Source organism: Amblyomma mixtum, chromosome 9 (genome assembly GCF_055824585.1).
Source record: "Amblyomma mixtum isolate Tamu chromosome 9, ASM5582458v1, whole genome shotgun sequence".
NCBI lineage: Eukaryota > Metazoa > Arthropoda > Arachnida > Ixodida > Ixodidae > Amblyomma > Amblyomma mixtum.
Genome location: NC_143020.1, coordinates 26,119,179 through 26,138,496, shown reverse-complemented (window position 1 = coordinate 26,138,496; position 19,318 = coordinate 26,119,179). Strand labels below are relative to the sequence as shown.

The 19,318-nt window shown below is 42.2% G+C and overlaps 1 protein-coding gene across 1 annotated transcript; it reads right to left on the bottom strand.

The window, feature by feature from the left end:
* Positions 1-2,139: 2,139 nt before the first annotated feature.
* Positions 2,140-14,747, bottom strand: LOC149328558 (female-specific histamine-binding protein 2-like). Its single transcript, XM_089559021.1, has 5 exons — positions 14,604-14,747; positions 13,309-13,487; positions 6,271-6,353; positions 4,716-4,802; positions 2,140-2,297 (listed from the first exon to the last, which is right to left on the bottom strand). Exons 1-5 carry the CDS (start codon positions 14,745-14,747, stop codon positions 2,140-2,142), a joined length of 651 nt encoding a protein of 216 aa, XP_089415147.1.
* Positions 14,748-19,318: the final 4,571 nt, after the last annotated feature.

The following is a 19,318-nucleotide window of genomic DNA, read 5'->3' as shown; positions in this document are numbered from 1 at the left end:
GCCCTTTTCCTGTCTGCATTCGGTTTGTAAATAAGCTGGTTCTACACTAAACTAGCAGTAATACCCGAGGTTTTTCGTCCAGCTCATTCCAATACAACCCGGCGCAAGAGCTAGCGAGTATTGATAGTGGTAGTCGGACGTTTGACTCGCAGTTGACTGCCAGCCCGTCCAGTTTGGGATTTTTCGGCGACATACTTGTCAAAATACTGTTAATCATATGGTACTTTCCTTTCTAAAGACTCATGACAGTAGTAAATTTATATTGCAGCTATTTAGTGGTCTCCTTAGGAGCATAAATTTGCAGCATCTTTAAGGAATGTATAGAATTGTTTCCCCACATCCCCTTCCCTTCGTCATTCGCGGAGCAGAACTTCTGAAGTGCTACAACAGACCGTTATTTATACAATGCCTTAACCCTTTACCAACAACCCCAACCTCCAGTGGTCATGACAGATTGTACTATTATATACAAACGGCACCGCCGTGCTGGCCCAGTGCTTATGATCCTCGACTGCTGACCCGAAAGACGCGGTTTCGATCCCGGCCGCGGCGGCCGAATTTCTTTGGAGGCGAAATTCTAAGGGGTCGTGTACTGTGCGATGTTAGTGCACGTTAAAGAACCCCAGGTGATCGGAATTTCAGGAGCCCTTCACTACGGCGTCTCTAATAGCGTGAGTCGCTTTAGGACGATAAACCCCATAAACCAAACCAAAGCATTATATCCAAATACAAGTCACACTCTTTCGGCCCGATATTGTGCTGCTCTAACACCCAAACATCAGTTATGGTCAAGAAATGCGTTGGGTGCATTTTTCAACTCTAGAATATGGCAATTGTTTGTGAAACGCTTTTGCGCCTTTAGGTCATAGTTCAAGCCTGAGAACAGTAATTGTCACCGAATTATTGAAAAAAAAATTTTGGGGATTTGGTACGTTGTTCGAGAAATCATTTCGCGGTTGAAGGGGTAGAAAATGCTTTGGGCGCCCAATTGATATATTACATCATGGCTTGTGTTATTGCCTATCTTTCTGAAAAGAGGTTCAAGACGGGCTTTTTTAGTGCCCTAGAAATTATAGAAAGCATTTCCCGCATTTACCCGTTGTGTGTTTGTTTTTCTGCTTGTGGCAGGCTGCTCACCTCCCCAGCATATCTTAGCAAATATATATAGAGTAATGTGCCCCACCATGTCAGGTAACAGCTCTAATAATTGCAAGGGGCCGGTTGTGATGAGCAACCTTGATTGCAACCCAACCGAAGCAAACCCAAGTCTTACGAATGGTAGTACCTGCGTGACTGCGCCAGGAGTGCTGTTTAAGCACACCTAGGCATGTTTGAATATCAAGGAGAGAATGAGCAAAATAAACAAACTCATTATCGCTACAGGAACTGTCATCCTTAACCACAGGATCTGAACCCCGAAATCTAAGTGAAAACCCAGTTGCTAGCACACTTTATTCACATTTACCCAAACAACGGAAGGTGATCATCAATTAGTAAAGCAGGTGCTTCTTTCGCACTAAAGCAGAAATGTGACAAGCGCGTTGCGCGCCGCTGAAGGATGAACACAAACACAACGGTCTGGAGTATCATCCAGCACGTTTTGAAAGTTGCGCCTACTCAGAGATAATGTTTCAGCCAGCTGTTCTTCTCACAGCTGCGCCGTCATCGCTTTTTAACGACTTTGTGTTCCCAAGGATAGTTGTGTTCATCAGGAAAAAATATTTTCGAAACCTATGAACGCCCGTTGCCTCGGGTTTCTCTACAAGCAGGACTTGTGTTCTCAATCCCCTGCGAGTCGCCCAGTTTGCTAGTTCAATAACTTTGCAACACAGCCTTTCTCACTGGATTCAAATCGGGCTTCGAGTCGAGCGTTTGTAGCCAGTGTGTCCCGTGAATATATATTCGCAAAAAATCGAAACGCAGGCCATGGTAACCACGTCCTCGCAGGGATGAGTCGCATATAACAAACGGAAAGAATAGATCGTAGAAAGTCTACGATTTCACTCGGTGAAGAATGTAATGATCTTTTTCAAGAATTTTATTGTGCTTAATCTAGCTAAGGCAACGAGGAAATGTGGAAAAAAAGCGGCTCCATTGCATTGAATAGCTGCGATCGCTGGCCTGGTTTTAACAGGACTTCTAATTTTTTTTTCCTGGGCTGGTCATATTTCTGCACAATTTCGGCTTGAAAATGTGGTGTCTTTTGGTGCCCTTTGGTGTGCAGAAGTAGTTGTATACGAATAAGCAGCATTCTGGAATATTGTCAACGTATTTATCGTTCACCCAGAGTTCACATCCTGGAAGACACAAAAATACAAAAACATGCTCATCATCCAGATTAAGGCCCTGTCATACCCAAGCATGCGTCCTTCATCATCGTAACTTGAAGATACAGTGAAATGTAGACATTAGCAATTTCCCACGAAGTTTCGCGTTTCATTTTGTCCTCCGGAAAAGTCGCGGTGACTGTATGCCTAGCTACCGCCCAGGCACTGTAATCAGTGAAAAGCTTACATGATAAAATAACTGCAAACATTCACGATGCAGTCGCAGGAGACAAGGGCGAGGGGAGGGGATTTTTCCGACTCTACAAACATTATTTTGATCTCCTCAGTGTCCAGTGTAATGAGAAGGTTCATTGTTTTTTGCTTAAGAAAACGTGTACAAAAAATCGAAAGGGGGCACTTAAGCTCCTCTTTTAGGGTATGGTGCGATAGTGGTAATGGGTTAATGCCTACAATATATGCGGAATTTCCATTCAGAAATCGCTTCGAGTGTTCACACCAGTCCTGGCCCAGTGGGGAGGCGGCAAAGCGACATGTCTCTCCCCTGCGTGGCAGAATGAGCCATCGGTGGGGCTTTCGAGACCAAGGGTGTTTTTCTCGAGCAACTTCGCGACTAGAATCAGTAATTGCCACTGTAACACCTGGCAATTACTGATGATCAAATTCAAAATAGCTTCCTCAGGACCTAATCAGAGTTCAAGGTAACTCACCTGAATACGTAAAGAATGAAATTCGTAAATTAAGTCATAATTTAGTACAGAAAATAAGGTCTTAATTTATTTAAATTTATTTTTAAAGTCAATTTCTTTAGTTTTTAATTTTGTTTCTCTGCTCTTTATTGACGCCGGTTGCCTTAATATTATTTCCACCTCTCCTGCCACACTCAGATCGGTCCGTGGGTGGGTGTGACGTGAGGCTCCAACCCATCTCTATAGTGTGCATCAGGAAGCAAGGGCAAAAATGCGCAGGGTGTAGCCTCCCAAGTTGCCTCGGTTCTTTTCTCGAACCCTGCAGCGCGAGCTCGACTCTAACTAGATATTTATGCTGCACGAAACTCGACATCATATAGCACCACCCTCAAGGCTCTACGAGAAACTTTGGAGCCGCAATTTTCTTAGAAATATTCGTCAAGACGTGGATTTTGGGGTTTATAGGTCGCCGGTTAGAAACTATGCCGTGAGCTCAGCTCTAACTTAGCTACTAAGTTTATGCTGCAAGAAATGCTGAATTCCATGCCACCATACGGAACATTCCGCGGTGAACAAATTTTACACCAGCATTGATACTAAGTGGCCCGAATTTTGATGCCTGCCAGCCGAATGTATATATAGGGTCGATATAATAGAGACTTGGGTTTTTGTGCTCGGGCATCAGGCTGCCACCGGTTATTTAATACCATTAAATAACGAGCTCGGTTACCTTGGCAACCGCTGGGTTACAAGTTAACTTATAACCCATAACTCTGAGACCAGAAACGAGAGAAGCAGAGCTAAAATCTCTAAGAGCCTCACAAAAGTTTCTCAGGAGGCAGGTGGGCATTCTAGGGCATATAACCTTGTGTCGTTATCACAACCTGTCCAAAAAATTGTGACCAAACTATGCACCTCCTGGCAGCACCTCTTGTCATCGCAGTGGCGCATCGCTTAACAGCTGCACCTTTGCGCCATCAGTAGTATGAATACTCGCAGGGATCTATGAGTGTCGCATAGAGAATAGCCAATTCTGCATATGTGGGCATTAACCCAATACCGCTATTGCGTCGTACCCTTAAGGCGGAGCTGAAGTTCCCCCTCCAATTTCTATCCCACTGTCTTCCCATTTCCGTCCAAAAGCACATAGAAACTTATTCGGAAAGGAAGAAGTATTTGTAATAGAAAAGAAACTTCTGGGAAATTTTACTAAAACAAATTACAGGGGTCAATAGAGTTCATATATACGCAGATTCAAAGTTAACTGCTATATGTGAAGTATTAAAAACATCAATGAAACCTCAAAGCCTGTCTTAGTAATTATCGAATTCTCTCAAAGTGCATTATTCCACAAGCATCTGCATCTCTCTTTGATATAGCTATCATACTATAAATATACACCACACTATTCAGCTAATCGGTGCCTCTAGCCATGTCGACCTGTGCAAATTTCGTTGCGGGAGTTGTCTCGCCAAGAGGTAAGAAGCTATATTAAGTTATTTTTCCTCACTACTTCTGAATGCTGAAACTGCAACTGAAAGATCTGTAGAACGTTTATTTAGAACTATTTGTAACACTTGTATTTACCCAACGCTTAAGAGGCGTTGCGCTAGGTTCAATTCAGTTCCTTTCCTGTCTTCTTTTTAGTCTATCTTAATATATACTCAATACCTGCAACCATTCAGTGCTTGCCCTCATTTTGCAGCAAAGCCTGTAGAACTTAATAACTACTGATACATACCTTTGCCCTCGTTCATGTAGGGGACCCTAAAAATATCACACGTCTCGCCATCACTGAAGATCAGGGTGTCGTTGAGTTGTGTCCCATCTGTTGATCAGAAATGAAAGCCTGTGAATGACTGAATTTCCGGAAGCTACGATTGCAACATAATTTTTGACTCCTCGTACATACAGACACTGGTATTCTCTACTTTTCACCTTGGAAAGCAATTCGTTTGCTATAGTTTCCCATGATTATTTCTGAGTGCTGAAAATTCTCTTTTGAGTTGTTTTTTCTACACCACAATTATTTTCCACGTCTCTTATCCCTGCTTCTAGCACAGTCAGAACGCAGCTGTTTAAACTGCCGCTTTTCACCGCAGTATATACGATCGAAAGCTCTATTTTGACCGAATACAGTTCCAGACATGAATAGAACGTTTAATTATTGAATTAATAGTAAAAAAAAGTTATTTTCTCGCTTGTGCAAAGAAACTTAAGCTTGGTTTCATGGCTTATTGGGGTTTAAGAGAAAAAAATTTAAGCATTGCTAACATGCATAGTGCCAACTCTGAAGTTCAAAAACCGCGCTCGCCTTTGGCGTTTATGGGCTCCAATTTCGCATTTTACCCTTGCGCCCTAAACTAGACGTAAAAAGGTAGCCAGTTAATTTTTGTTGTTTATTAGTGTTCGAATTGCTTTTCATCGCACAAATAATGACCGCTTTCGCGTAAAACAAAACTATAGACACCGTACCGAAGTAGCTTTCATAGCATTTTAAAAGAAAATCTGTATTGTACAATTCGCAACACCCTGTATACGTGTGTACCGAGCCCTCTCTAGGCGCGCAAGAAAACATGGCAGTAGCCAACAGTATTAAAGTAGGCTGCTAGATAGAAATAGCGCAGTGTAACAGCATCCGCCGAAACGCAGCCGTACTGCTAGAGAGAAAAGCTACACAGCTTCGACAAAACGCTGGTAGTGAAAGAAAAATTCTTCCTTGTCCGGGGTTCGAACCCGGGACCACTGATTCAACGGAGCAGTCGCTCTGCCAACTTAGCTAACCGGAACGGCTAGCATAAGCGGGGTAGGGTGTAGGGCGAGAACGAACATATAAATAACTCGAGGTGAGAACAATTTTTTTAAACACGAAGTTTCTCTTTTAAGTGCATAGCTTCCCGTTCAATCTGTACGGTTGAGCTTGAATATATGCCAGTGAAGAATTACTACCCTATTGCAAATAAAACTCTACTTTGGCGGATTCAGCTTCGAGTTGTGATCAATTTGTTATCGCCCTAGCATAATAGCCGTGCCAGTTAGCGTCTGCTCCTCTGAAGCGGTGGTCCTAGGTTCGAGCCCCGGACCAGCAAGAATTTCTATCTAACTGCGGAGTTCCTGTGAAACCTGTATACCCTTCCTTTGTAACCGCATGGCGGCGATTGTGAGGATGCCTATAAAAAAAAATCGTTATTTTTCAATGCTTTCCAATACATGTGACACACCTACTGAAACTAGCAGCCGCGAACATTGCAGTTGCGACCTATAAGTTCATATCTCAAATTTCAAGAACTACTTACTAGCCAGTGTATACTCAATGGCGTTTTCTTTCGCCGTGTAATTGTGGGTGAAAACTGCCCGGACTTTTTCTCTCACGGTGAACCTGAAATGAGCCGACCACGTTTTAGTTTTAACAATAGCCAGGCGAATATTAGGCATAGTTTTATATATGAGTGTTTTGAATTTGTTAAAATAAAGACAAAAACGCATACACATACACTAATTAACCGTACATTTTGGATGTTTTTATCGAATTCAGTTCTCTTGATCAGCTTCCGTAGATTTTACAGACAGGCGCTATTCTCGCCTTTCGGTTTCTTGTAGTAGACCCTTTCTTTTTTCTTCTAGTACCGCCTGCACCAACGTTTGTATATCAAACTATTTTTGCCAAGTTTTAATAATCATGTGCTCAAATAGGAAACCATTTCTTTTTTCATTTCTTTTGGCTTCATTGAAGCTCGCTTGTGAGGACATCATTTAAGCCGTAAAATGAGCAAGAAAGAGTAAAAGTAAGAGCGCCAGTCGTGTTTCATATATATAGCAAGTTATATATATATATATATATATATATATATATATATATATATATATATATATATATATATATATATATATATATATATATATAGCAAGCTATATAAATCTACAAAATTGACTGGCGCGTTATGTCCCCGATATGCCGCGGAAGACCGTTTGCCCATTAGCGACACGCAGTAAGAACGAGCCTAAAAGTATCCCTATCCGAGGCTAAAAGCTTGTCGTTGTGTGCGGGGCACGATTCAGTCAGGCATATTTGCATACGTGGTACAGTTAAAAAGTGCCACATTTACGCTCTAGGGATGAAACAGTGACGACATATGACGAAGAATTGATTATTCTTGCAGAATGATTTTGTAAGGCCTTAAAAGTGTTTGTCAGAATAAGCTGGCGCGGTCTCAATATGGCAGCTGCGTATTCCAGTTTAAGTCGAAGAAGTGACTGCTGAGCAAACAGTTTCAAGTAATTGCAATTTAAGATAAGGCTACTGTCCGGAAATACCTCTATTTTATTGCATTATGGGGTCACGTTAGCAGCCTACTCAGTCCGTTTTACGATGTGCCCAGGTAAGACACCTTAGCATTTCATGGGAAGATAAGGACTATAGTACTTTTGTATTATTTATTGAATATAGTACTGAGAGCTATTGTTTTTCGGAAAAGGTAGTGAGCAAAAAGCGCATTTTCTCGGGTTAAGGATCAGGAGCTAATTTTCACACCACTGCTACTGGGCGATTACTGGGCGGTAAGTTGCCCAATTACCTGAGAATATTGCAATTTAGCAACACGCAGGTTGCGAAAGGTATAATATACTTAGAGTTTTTCGGATTTCTGGAGCCACCTCTGAAAACAGGGGTTTCGAGGTAAAATGAAGCGTTTTCCGGCATTGTAATACCGGTTTTTGCGAGCGTCAGAAAACAGAGCAATCATGTTTTACAGAGAAATATTGTGCCAAAGTCTCATAATTCAGCTTTTAACCATTACACAATCAGCCTCTCAGCTGTTAGAGATTTTTTTCCGACCTATATTAATAGCCTCACCAGTTTTAAAATTTCCAAAACCTGATAATCCCCGCCTCTAAACCTTCACAAATTCAGGCCCTCTTTCCCGCCAATAAAACCAGCATGACTCCGGAGAGTACCACAGACATCCATAAAATCGGGCTACAGCCTAGCGCACTTGCCATGTGTCATTTTCTGCCCAAACACGCTGAAGCACCTTAGCGTAGAAGGGATAGCCGTGTTCAGACCATACACGCGCAGTGATGTGACCCAATTTCATGAAAGATCGCGAACGTAATGCGATTTCGAAATTCGAAAACGGATTTGCTATAACTAACTACCAACTACAAATGCCTTTCCGAAAAGGCACATATCGGAAAAATTACAAATTGTTAGAAATAGGCGAGAACTTTACTAAAACCATAGATCGACTGCTTTCTGAAGTCCGCCATTGCTGTTTTTACTATGCCGCCAAATCCTACTTTTAAACTTAAGAAACTGTTTCAGAACTTGCGGCGGGCTTCCTTGAAACGTTGGGTATGTAATAAAATAGAGTAGAAAGGCACCATTGAAGAACGTCTTACGTTAGAGGAAGAATGCTGGACGGCGGTTTATTTGCGGAAACTTATTGAGAGCTCTTTGTGAAAAACAGGATTTGATGGCGTAAGTACATTAGGGTGCAGGTTAAACCAATATAGCTTCAACGATAATTTTTTGAGGTACTTTGTCGAACTTTCTGCGTAAGTAAAAAATATATAGCGTTCTCCTGAGCTGTAGTATCCAGCTGAGCAAGTTAAATGATTCAGGAACAAGGCTAGAGGCATGCAGCGATGATTGGCAGGAAAAATAATTCGCTTCTCAGGCGTCCTTATAAAAAGCAGTCTTCGGTAGTCTTTTAAATGAAAGTTCAAAAGATCAGCGTCCGTCCACAACGTCCTCTTTTTGTGTTTTCGTTGTGTCCTTTGCGCCAGTTCATAGATTTATAATATACATCAACGTACACAAGAGCAAGTGTCGCTCCCTTTGTTTATTTTTTTCAAATTTCTCGCTCACAGGGTCTCCGTTCTCGATAAGAGTGGACTCTTTATCGTTAGAATTCCATAGCTTATCGATACAGGCCAATTTCGATTTATCCTCATGTGCTTTTACTGATTATGAGCATGCTGCAACAGCGAAGGTTCGATTATAGGAATTGGATGAAGTCCCACTGTTCCTTCAGATTTGCAGATGAGTAAGATGTAAATAAGATACACTGTAGTGCAGTCGTCATGCAGTGCATTTTTGAAATATATTTTTCATTATTGCCATGGTAGAGCTTCAAGTATTTCTTGTGCTTCTTATCCCCTAGCAGGAGATTCCGTTTGCACAAGAACATCGAGTGATTAAATTCACTTTTCAAAAGACATAGTGGTTCCGCAAGCTAGTCTCATATTGTACAAATCACGTTTGCAGCCGAAATTTTTTTTCACTATCTAAGACTGGGTCTACAATATCCTTGCTTTTTTTCTTTCTGCCTTGCAACCGCCTTCATTGGTAAACAGTAAGAAAAAACCTCTCCGTTTCTACTTTTATTTGCGTATGTTGCTGCGCCGACTACTATTAATGATTATCAAAGAAAGTTTGTAAACTGGCATCAGTTTTGTGGACAAGAGGGCTTGCACCGTCTTCGTTCAATTCAAACACTTGCTTTCCATTACGATGTTGTCTACCGTGAACGGTCTTCCAATGTGTCTGTATTAGAATTCCTACCTGTAGCTGCAAGCTTGGCGACATACCGCGGAATAGAATTTAACGTCGAAAGCATGCACAGCTAATTCTTCACTCGGTTGCTTCCTATGCTGAAACTAACTGCTGTCAGACCCGCAGAGGGTAAAGAAACGCGCTTTCGGCCTTAAACTGCGCACTTCGAAGATTCAGTACGCCCGTAAAAGAGATACACTATCACAAGAAACTATGTCTAGGAGTGGGCTGATCTTCGAACCGGCACAAGAAGGCGGGTTGTGTATTAGTCTTTACGAATGCCGAGTAAGACTTTTACAGCCGGAACAACCTGAGGGTCAAGCGGCAGGATTTTCTGAGGATTATCAGCATTCCACCGAGGAAACAGAAAGACTCTGATACCCTTTCAAAACTGTTAGTAACGGTCAGTATTCTGTTCTTTAATGATCGTAATAGCCTTTAGTTCAGTTGTTCGTATACCTGTGTGATGTGTTTACTCCTCTCTGCTATTGAAGTGTACTGAACTCCTGCTCCCGGCTGCGCATGAATAAAGCAGTGTTGATATCTTCCCGTTAGGACCATGCATTGAACGCCCACCTTTCCTCAATGAAACTTGATTCGCTTAGTCAACCCCTGACTGAAAAAGGAGAATTAACTTCACAGAAGTATAAGTGGCTATATGCATGTTTTTTTTTTCTGAGAGTTCTTGTTCTTTACGAAGAGCTGGATGTACTTTTAACATCGAGAAAAGATGGAAACCCTTGCTCTTTCAAGAATGCTATCGGGCTGGCGCAGTTTTTATGTTACCCCCTTTATTAACGCCATTTCCGTGAATAGTTATTCTAGAACCATCGAGCAACTTTTACTATTCCGAAATCACTAAGATGAATTCTTCTCTTTTGAACCGCTTGGTGGTTTGGTGGACATTTACTTCTCAGGCGACATTTATTTTGTGCCGAAAAAGACTTTTTCGTTTTTTAAGCGCCACATTTCATTCTCTGATTACCACAGGTGCAGGTAAGCATTGGCAATGCGGAAAAGAGCCGATGAGTGGTGAAAATGTGTTGGAGTATTTAATGAAAGACCGGCTACATGCACAAATGTTCTGGAAAGATGCTGCCTGCTAGACACATTTAGAAGGATGACTGCAAGATTTCTTCCAGTGGCGCCACGCGTGAGTATCACCAGTGACCGCGTGTATACAGTAGTGGCCGCCCCTGTGATGACAGAAGGACAAGAACCGACTTGGGTATTTCTGTGCGTGGGGCAAGTTATCGGTGGAATGTAGTGGGAGTGTTGTAGTCGGATCTCTGCGCGTATGCGGCAGGCAAAAGCTCGCGAACGTGAGGATGACGGAAAGAGAAGAAACACGCTACTGGCCGTGCGCTCAAATCACTCGAGGGAAAATACTCGCTACTTCGCGCTCAGAAACGTCTTAGACCAGAACAAGTTTCTTTTCACCTTTCCTTAACGAAAACGACGTTGTAGATCCGTCGTGCGTGTGTAATCATTGGATCTGTTCTTAATCTGTCAACGGCACGGTATAAAACACCATCGTGCCAGCAACTATAATCGCCCTACCTTGTTTTCTCCTCTATTTCTATACTAGCTAGCATAACCGGAACCTGGAGCCATGAGAACACGATTATATATTAATAGAATCACATATTATCCGTTTTGTCCGCACAGCTTCGTACTACACTCAGGCCTGTGCAAGAAATGTGTTGAGTAATCAATACTACAGATGGTGCTATAACGGATGAGTGATTTTCTTGGAATAAACAGAAGTTTTACATCGCAAAAATTCTGAAGCGAAAGAACAGCGTGTGGATACGATTAGAAGATATATCCTACACATTGCTGGTTAGAAGTCGCTTCTCAGAGCACTGCTTACAGACAAGTTTGAGATTATAGGGGTTGGAAGAGTTCAGTGGATACGTGTTGCGAAATACTTGGTGCACAACAACAGTGGCGCTCAAAAAAGAACTACAAAGCCAGCTCAGGTGACTGTTGCCCGGACAAATTAGACGACATTTTTAAAATTGCGAGCACAGAAATCCAGTCGCGGAAAGAAAAAATTCGCATGCATATCGTCCCTGTCTATTCTTACAAATGACGTCTAAATTCAGCGATCTCACTTCGCGGGGAGCTAAATATCAGCCCTTATATTAAGGCGGAAGCCTTTAATGTCTCATCGTTGTAAGCAGCAGTTGTCGACAGAAAATGTCACGGTTTTCAATTGGTGGAAACGGTCGTGACATCACAGTGCGCGAATTTCAAACGGGGCCAATTGCACTTTGGCTAGTAACCATACAACCAATTGAAGGGATCGTATAGTGATGCTCCAAGTAAGTGGGACTTACCTTAGTTAATTGCTTAATTACCCAATTAGCCTAATTAGCTTTACTAGTCAGGCCATATAAATAAATAAAAGCGATTAAGAAATTAGTCGAGCTCAGGACTCGAACCCCGGTCTTCGGCGTGAGAGACGAGCATGCTATCCACTCCGCCATGCCAGCTCGGTGGTTTGGAATGAACAAAGGCGCGTCTAGTGAATACGGTGTCTTCATTCACTCTCATCCTCCTCCATTCCCTTCCGGCGAGGTTTAGGTGTCCACCGACAAATGAGAGACAGATACATTTCCTTTCCTCAAAAACCAATTTACCGACGAGCGCGGCGTAGAACCGAATGGGCGATGGCGTTCTATGGACTCCTTGGCAGAGTTGCAAGACGCTGTCGCGTTCCACTCTTAGGGGCGAAGCTTAACATCTTAACCACACATCAGTGACCACACTTTAGGTCAAAAAAGTGCCCCCCTGAATTTTGACGGGTGTCCACCGAGATATGTGAGACAGTTACTGCGGAATTTCCTTTCCTCAAATACAATTTTCATTTTCTTCATTACGGCTCCTCTTTATCTATCTTCTTTCACTCCCACCTCCCTTCCTCTACGGTGCGGTTCAGGTGTCCACCGAGATGACAGAGAATTACTGCGCCATTTCCTTTCCTCAAAAAGCGTTGCGTTCAAAGGGCAAGGCATCGCGCTGAACGGGTGGTGGCGTTCCGTGGACTCCCTAGCAGCGCTACAACGCGCTGTCGCGTTCCACTCCTAAAGGCGAAGCTTAAGCGTCATTAATTAGCAGTTAATTAGTATTCAGGCATTAATCAGTAATTAAGAATTAATTAGTGATTCGCCATCACTTAGTAATTAGTACTCAAATATATGTGACGCCACCAGTGCCACAGAAACAGCTAACGTGGTGCGGAAAACGCTTCCGCCTCTACCCACTTTAGACAGTCAAAGTGCCCCCCGAATTTTTTCTTAATTTTTCAAATAATAATAAATAAAGAGATGTGACCACTGCTTGCAAAGAAACGTTTTACCGCTTCGAAGTTGTCCGCTATTTCTGGTACAAGATCTTTGTTGCCCATTGCTGCATCATCTAGAAAAAATTTTATTCATTGTGCAAAAAATAAATTATTGTTCTTCGATGCTTCCGCTGCTCAGCATTGCTACTTTTTCTACATAAAGAATAAGGAATATATTACAGATATTTGTTTTCGTATTGGTCGTTATATAATAAAAGTACTTTATGTTCAGTAATAGGGCACATTTAGAAAAATTACTTCTACACTTGATGATTTCAAACAAGGATGATTTTCTTGCATTCCAGTAATGTGTGAAAGCAGCTATATCGATTTTCCACAACCTACGTTTTGTTGCAATGGGCAATCGGAACGTTTCACCATTAAAAATACGCCCGGTGCAGGTGAGTGTCCTGTGAGCGCTTTTGTACTTACCAAGTGGTGTTACTGGTTAAGTTTCTGAAGGTGAACACCGAAACAGCGCTTTTTTCATCTTCGTTAAGCTCGGTTTCTCGAACATTCAAGCAAGTGAAATTTTTTCCCCAAGAACCGCCGTCGTCGTTGAAAGTTGATAATACGAGCCAATACAGGGTGGAGTTACTTTGGTTCAAGGCCTGAAATTGAATTACCACAGTTGTAATTCATGCAAGCCTAAACAATCCTCTCAAAAGGGGCTAAATTCATTCGCCTAGGCGTCCTTTGAGATACAGGGCTCACCACAACTCTGTTATTTCTTATTACCCATGCACTGTAATCCAAAAAAGGATACATGGAAAGAAACGGGAGAGGTCTTTGTGTTGCAGGGTGAAGTCAGGCTGATGCTGATCATGATGACTTTTCATTCCATGTTTTATTTTAATGAAAAATAATTATACCAGGGCAGAAAAGAACGTCAAATAAAATGGTCTCTTTTTTTTTAGGCCAGTAACTGGTAACGTGAAATGCATGTCCCCTGGTTAGTCACAGATAAATCAAGGCAGAAAAGTAGTAAGACAAGAAGTAGGTCTTAAAAAACCAGGCAACACTCCCGAGGCTAGCATTTTCAACATATTCGTATTGCTCTTATGCACCAATGTATAGCGCATTACACCGTACAGAGACCTCGTGAAATGTTGAGTAACTTAAGGTAACACCTTTGCGGCTAGACACATTATGGAAAATCGACAGAAACAGTGCCAAAAATTGCCATTGCATCAGACTGCTCCATTTCATCTCGCCGTCCTATGTGTTTAGGGCTATGTGAATGCCTAATGTGTTGTGTAACTTTCATTTAAAAAACGAAAGGATATACACCAGATTATTGTCGTAACTTTCATTTAAAAAACGAAAAGAGATACACCAGATTATTGTCTCTTGATAAATTACATTCGTATGAAAGATAACAATACAGCTATCCCGTGTTTTCGTGATACTCGAAAGCCTTCCTGCAGTCATTTACGTCTCATTTGATTAGTCTATCTCTCTTATTGTACGAACGAAATAATAATAGTGCTATGAGCCACTTGCTGCAGGCTATAAAACTTTCAATTAGAGCGGGCACTCCTAAAACAAATAAAAACGGCATTGCCCAGAGCCCACCACCTCAGGGACAACGGGCTCGCCATAGGAAGAGTTTTGAAAGCTGCGGCATCGAACATGTAGTCAAGGAAATGGTCTGGTAAAAAGTTATCAAGACCGTGCAGAAATCTCTAGCAATACTACTTCGGTGTGACTGAAATTCAGGAAAATACCTTCCAAGCATCCTGGTAATTGCCAAACCTCATTTCATCTGCCCAGTCAAGAGGTGCACCCTTTCCAGTGGCATTGCCAGGCGTTTCAGCAGAGAAAGTAGAGAACGCCCAACCTAGAAGAACAACGAACAGTGCAAGCTTCATTGTGAAGTTCGCATACCCTGCAAGAGCTGCTGCTGCTCTTTGCCGCCTTCCTCGGCAAGAGCCATTATATACCCCTGGCGTTGTCAGGAAAACCGCAAGACAGCATCACAGAAGATTTACTGGTCGAGAGATGTGCTATTGTGCGCACAAAAAAAAACAAACAAAGTCGGTGAGCAGAAAGGCATCTAGATTTTTTTTAACACAGTTGCTCCACACGTAGAGTTATCAATTATGTTTCACTGAATTTGGTCTCCAATTTTATTTCTATGCATTTGTTTTCCAAGTGAACTGTGTTGCAGAAAGGTAGAGGCTGAAAAAAGGAATTAACGTAGGTGCAGCGAAGCGAAGAGAGCTGTGGATACTAAACTGATCGATTTGACAGTAAGGATCAAAAAGACTGTAGAGTGGATACATGTTCAGGGTAATGGTCTGAAATCCAAGAGAATGTAAACGTAGCAGGACGCCACAGAAGGTTAGGTGAGCGTCTAAGAGCGGGAAGTTTGCTGGGATTGCTGATGGGATTCGTGCTGAGATCGCTTATAATAATTATGAAGAAGGCGCTAGTATTCCGAAGTAGTCCAGTCGCGACCAGACGCAACAAAAACACAAATTTTTTTCTGTTCTTTTGTGTGTGACAGCAAAGCAACACTTCTTGGCAAGAGAGCGCGAGAGTGAAGGGGAAAGAGGTGCTCGTGGGTTCGGATCACTGCGGTGACATGTGGCTGCCTTTTCCTATGGTTTTGTTTCAAATATCCTTAAGTTGTTGAATATTGGCGCTATTAATCTCCGATTAACCACACAAATAGGAAACTGCCAAGCTGCTTGGCTTCGGCGGCTGCTGAACACCGGCGGGTGCTTCTAAACAAGAACATATCTTATTAAGACCATATAAAAAATGCGGAAGCTTTCGTTTGCGGTGGTTAAACTTGCGGGGTCGGAAAAATGGGTTTTGTTTCTGTTTGCGTTTGCTATTGCTGCTTGTTTTGTTGTCAGTGCGGTTTTTTGGTTCGTTTTGTTTATTTTTATTAATCGAGCTGTTTCTGCCTCGATTGTTTGATACTTTTTTACTACGAATGACTCGCACAGTTATTGCTAATTATCTTCTATTTCATTAATAGACAATAGGAGTGCTAAATAGTTAGCGATTGTTACCGTTAATCATGGGTTTGCGATCGTTCCTGTTCCTGGCTATTTTCGAAGTCATCATGCGATGTGTCAGATCTGCGAGTTTGAAGTTATAAATATGCCTGTTTTACGTCAGATAAAAGGCTGAGAGAATGAGTGTGTGTCGTGTTCTTCCTTGTAGTGCCTCAATTGCTCGTGGTTCTTTTGCCTCACGCACCAACTGATCTAACAATCCGTTAATGTAAATTTTATTTCAGTGCATTTGGGTTGCTAGACATCATCATCATCAGCCGCCTGACTACGCCCACGGCAGGGAAAAGGTCTCTCCCAAGTCTCTCCAGTTAACCCCGTCCTTTGCAGCTGTAGCCACCGTATTTCCGAGGAAGTGGAGAAAACAGAGAGGGCTCAAAACTCACGAAGCCGCAGATAGCTAAGAATGAAAAAATGCCAGGTGTAACGATAAGTGAAAGAAAGGAGAGTGTAACAGGGTACAGACGCGAATTAACGACAACGTGGCATAAATGAAGAAGATGCAAAGGGGAATGAGCGGGTGATGAAATGTGTAGGCAAGAAAACCGGTTGTTACCAAGGGGGAAAGCGAAGGATTGCAAGAGAAGCCAAACGAAGCAGGTGGCGAGAGAAAATTGCTTTGTGGGATGGCATTTTGCAGTTTGTGCTTACAACTTGACCGCAGCTGATAAAGGATTGGTCTAATGCAGTTTCTGACATTTCGTAGATGTTTTTGTCCTGCAGTGGGCGTTGTGAGTATTCTGATGATGATTTTCACATTTTTGTTCTGCTTAGGTGATAAGTTTGATTTTATTTCATTGGCAGAATACCTCTGGAATGTATGTAAAAGCTTCATGTCCTGTTAAATATTATCAATCAGATGTTTAATAAGTTTTTTATGTATAACTATATGTTTCAGCGTGGTAGCACTACTAACCCATTTTCTAATTTCTAGGAAGCTTACATGTCTCAAGCCTAGTATGTGGCACACGGCCCACCTGTTCACCGGGATACAAGAAGCGAGCGAGGTGTGTACACCATTCAGGCCTTTCCAATAACACTGGTGAAGGCTTGAGTGAGAGGGTATACCTGGATGAAGGCCTTCAAGGTTAATGCCTTCACCGTAAGAGCCTCCAGGTCAAAACTTTTTAGCATAAAGGCCTGATAGTAAAGACGTTTAAGGACCCTCGAAACGAAGTACCTTTGCACCCGGTGCGCAGGGTGTTCCCACGGATAAATGTATTTTTTGGATTTCTTCTGATAAAATCTCATAAAGCATAAATGGATGCGTTAGCCAATATCAAACTCTAGAAGTAGAAATAACAAGGCTTCACAGATGTCTTTACACATGCCGTTTAGACAAAAATAAAATCTATTTTTTTAATGAATTTGTTTTTGAGCTCTCTGAGTTATTTTTTCTAACCGCTTCTTTCTGCTTCGGTGGAGGATGGTAGAAAAACTGCGCAAATATTTACTGTAGGAGGAGGAGATACTGCAATCCTCTATGCCTCTGCAAGTTGGCGGTGATGACTGGGACTTATTGAGGCATACATGGGCAACGTTATGGTAGAGACTGGCGTAGAGCACTTAGAAAAGCATGGGCGTTCCAGTCCCCTGTATAACTGCATCAGGTGAACCGGGTCTTCAGCGCTTAGTTCTGCTGAATTTCTTGGAATAAAAGCTATAAAACAAATTACACGAAAAAAAGACTCACAGACGAAGGAAGTTTACTAATGACGCCAGAGTGAAGTACGGGTTGGTGCAGTGCGTACCAGTTCCGTTAAAATATAGAGTCGGCTAATGTGGGGAACTGGGCGCGTTGGTATATGATTACAGGCAAAGCAACACACGAAACACGTGGACAAAGTAGACAGACAAGGCGAGCGCTTGTCCTTCTCTGTCTACTCTGCCGGCACTCCACTTGCAAAATCTTCAACACAGATGATGGTTTATTGGTTTAGTTTATTGGGGTTTAACGTCGCAAAGCAACTCAAAGCAACGTGTACTGACATCTCACAGTACACGGGCCTCTAGAATTTCGCCCTCATCGAAATTCAGCCGCCGCGGCCGGGACCGAGCCATCGTCTTTCGGCTCAGCAGCCGAGCGCCGTAACCACTGAGCCACCGCGGCGGGGCTCAGCACAGATGAAGCTGGATTCTCTCGTTCCTGACGTACTCGTAAAAGAAGGTACCCATTACACGCTACAATATGAGACTGTTTTCACCAAAGTGAACGCATAAATGTAAGCGTTTTGAGGAGCACGAATCTTAATTTTCCTCATTTCGACATAGGAATGAGAGTGCCCAGATTTGCTACAACAAATAACAAGCTGATGCCTGCCCTCACCTCAATGGAATTTCGACCTGCTATGGCGCGTTCTCTCATCAGCAGTCTTTCCATTTGGAAACTAGGCATGACCACTACTGTATACACGCAGTCACGCGCCCCGACATGTAAGCAGGCCCTAGCCCCATCACACAAAGGGAACAACAGTTACACTTGTAAGCGCTGCACGAATTTAATTCAGTTGAATTGACATCAATTTTTCTAGAGTTAGTGTAGTGCACTTGGGGTTTGTGGTGATAAGGATGATGGACAAATTTTCATAGCTCGAAAAAGTAGCTGCTGCGGCTGAAACGAGTTGGCTCAATTGAGGTACATAGACACATGTTTCCCAAATCCTAGAATTTTCCGATTATTACCACTGCTTTGTTTTCTCTTTTCGTTTGCAGTTTTGGAGGCCATTGTAAAGGAAACATATCGCTGTGTTTATTTTCTGGTCACTGCTTTCTTGTGTAAAAGAAAGATTCATTTTATTTTAACACCCTATATCTCTTGAAATACTGTGCTGAACTCGTCGCCGAAATGTCTCCCAATATATTCTGTAGCCCAAGTAGCACAGGCAATTTGCCCTATATTGTAAAAGAATAGCTTCACTAGCCAACAGCCAAAATAATTTACAAGATTGGCCGGATTAGCTGTGCTGCTGGGGAATGTTAAAAAGTGTTGACATCTGTTCATTCGGATTACAAGTCGGGCTTTTAGGATCAAATTATAGCTATTCGATAATTTTGTCTACTTTAATTTTTGTTTCCTTGCATACTGCCTTTACGATTTTGAATCCTTTTCGCTGGCGCAGAGACAAGACAAACTGCATTCGTTGCCCCCTGTCTCAAAGAACTGTTTCTAAGCTTTAAAATGGCAGATGTGAGCATAACCTCGTCGAGAGCTGGTCTATGGCTATTTTTTGTTGCTCTCAATTTTAAGGAACAAAATTTTTTGCTGAAATACATCGTTTTACCTTTGTGAAAAACGTCAACTTGAGATTTTTGGCCATCTTTTTACACGAATAGCAGCACTTGGACTAATATGTAAAGTACTGCTCTTCATTTTGAGGAACAATCTCTCTCTCTGAGCAATGATTGAGCGAAATGCT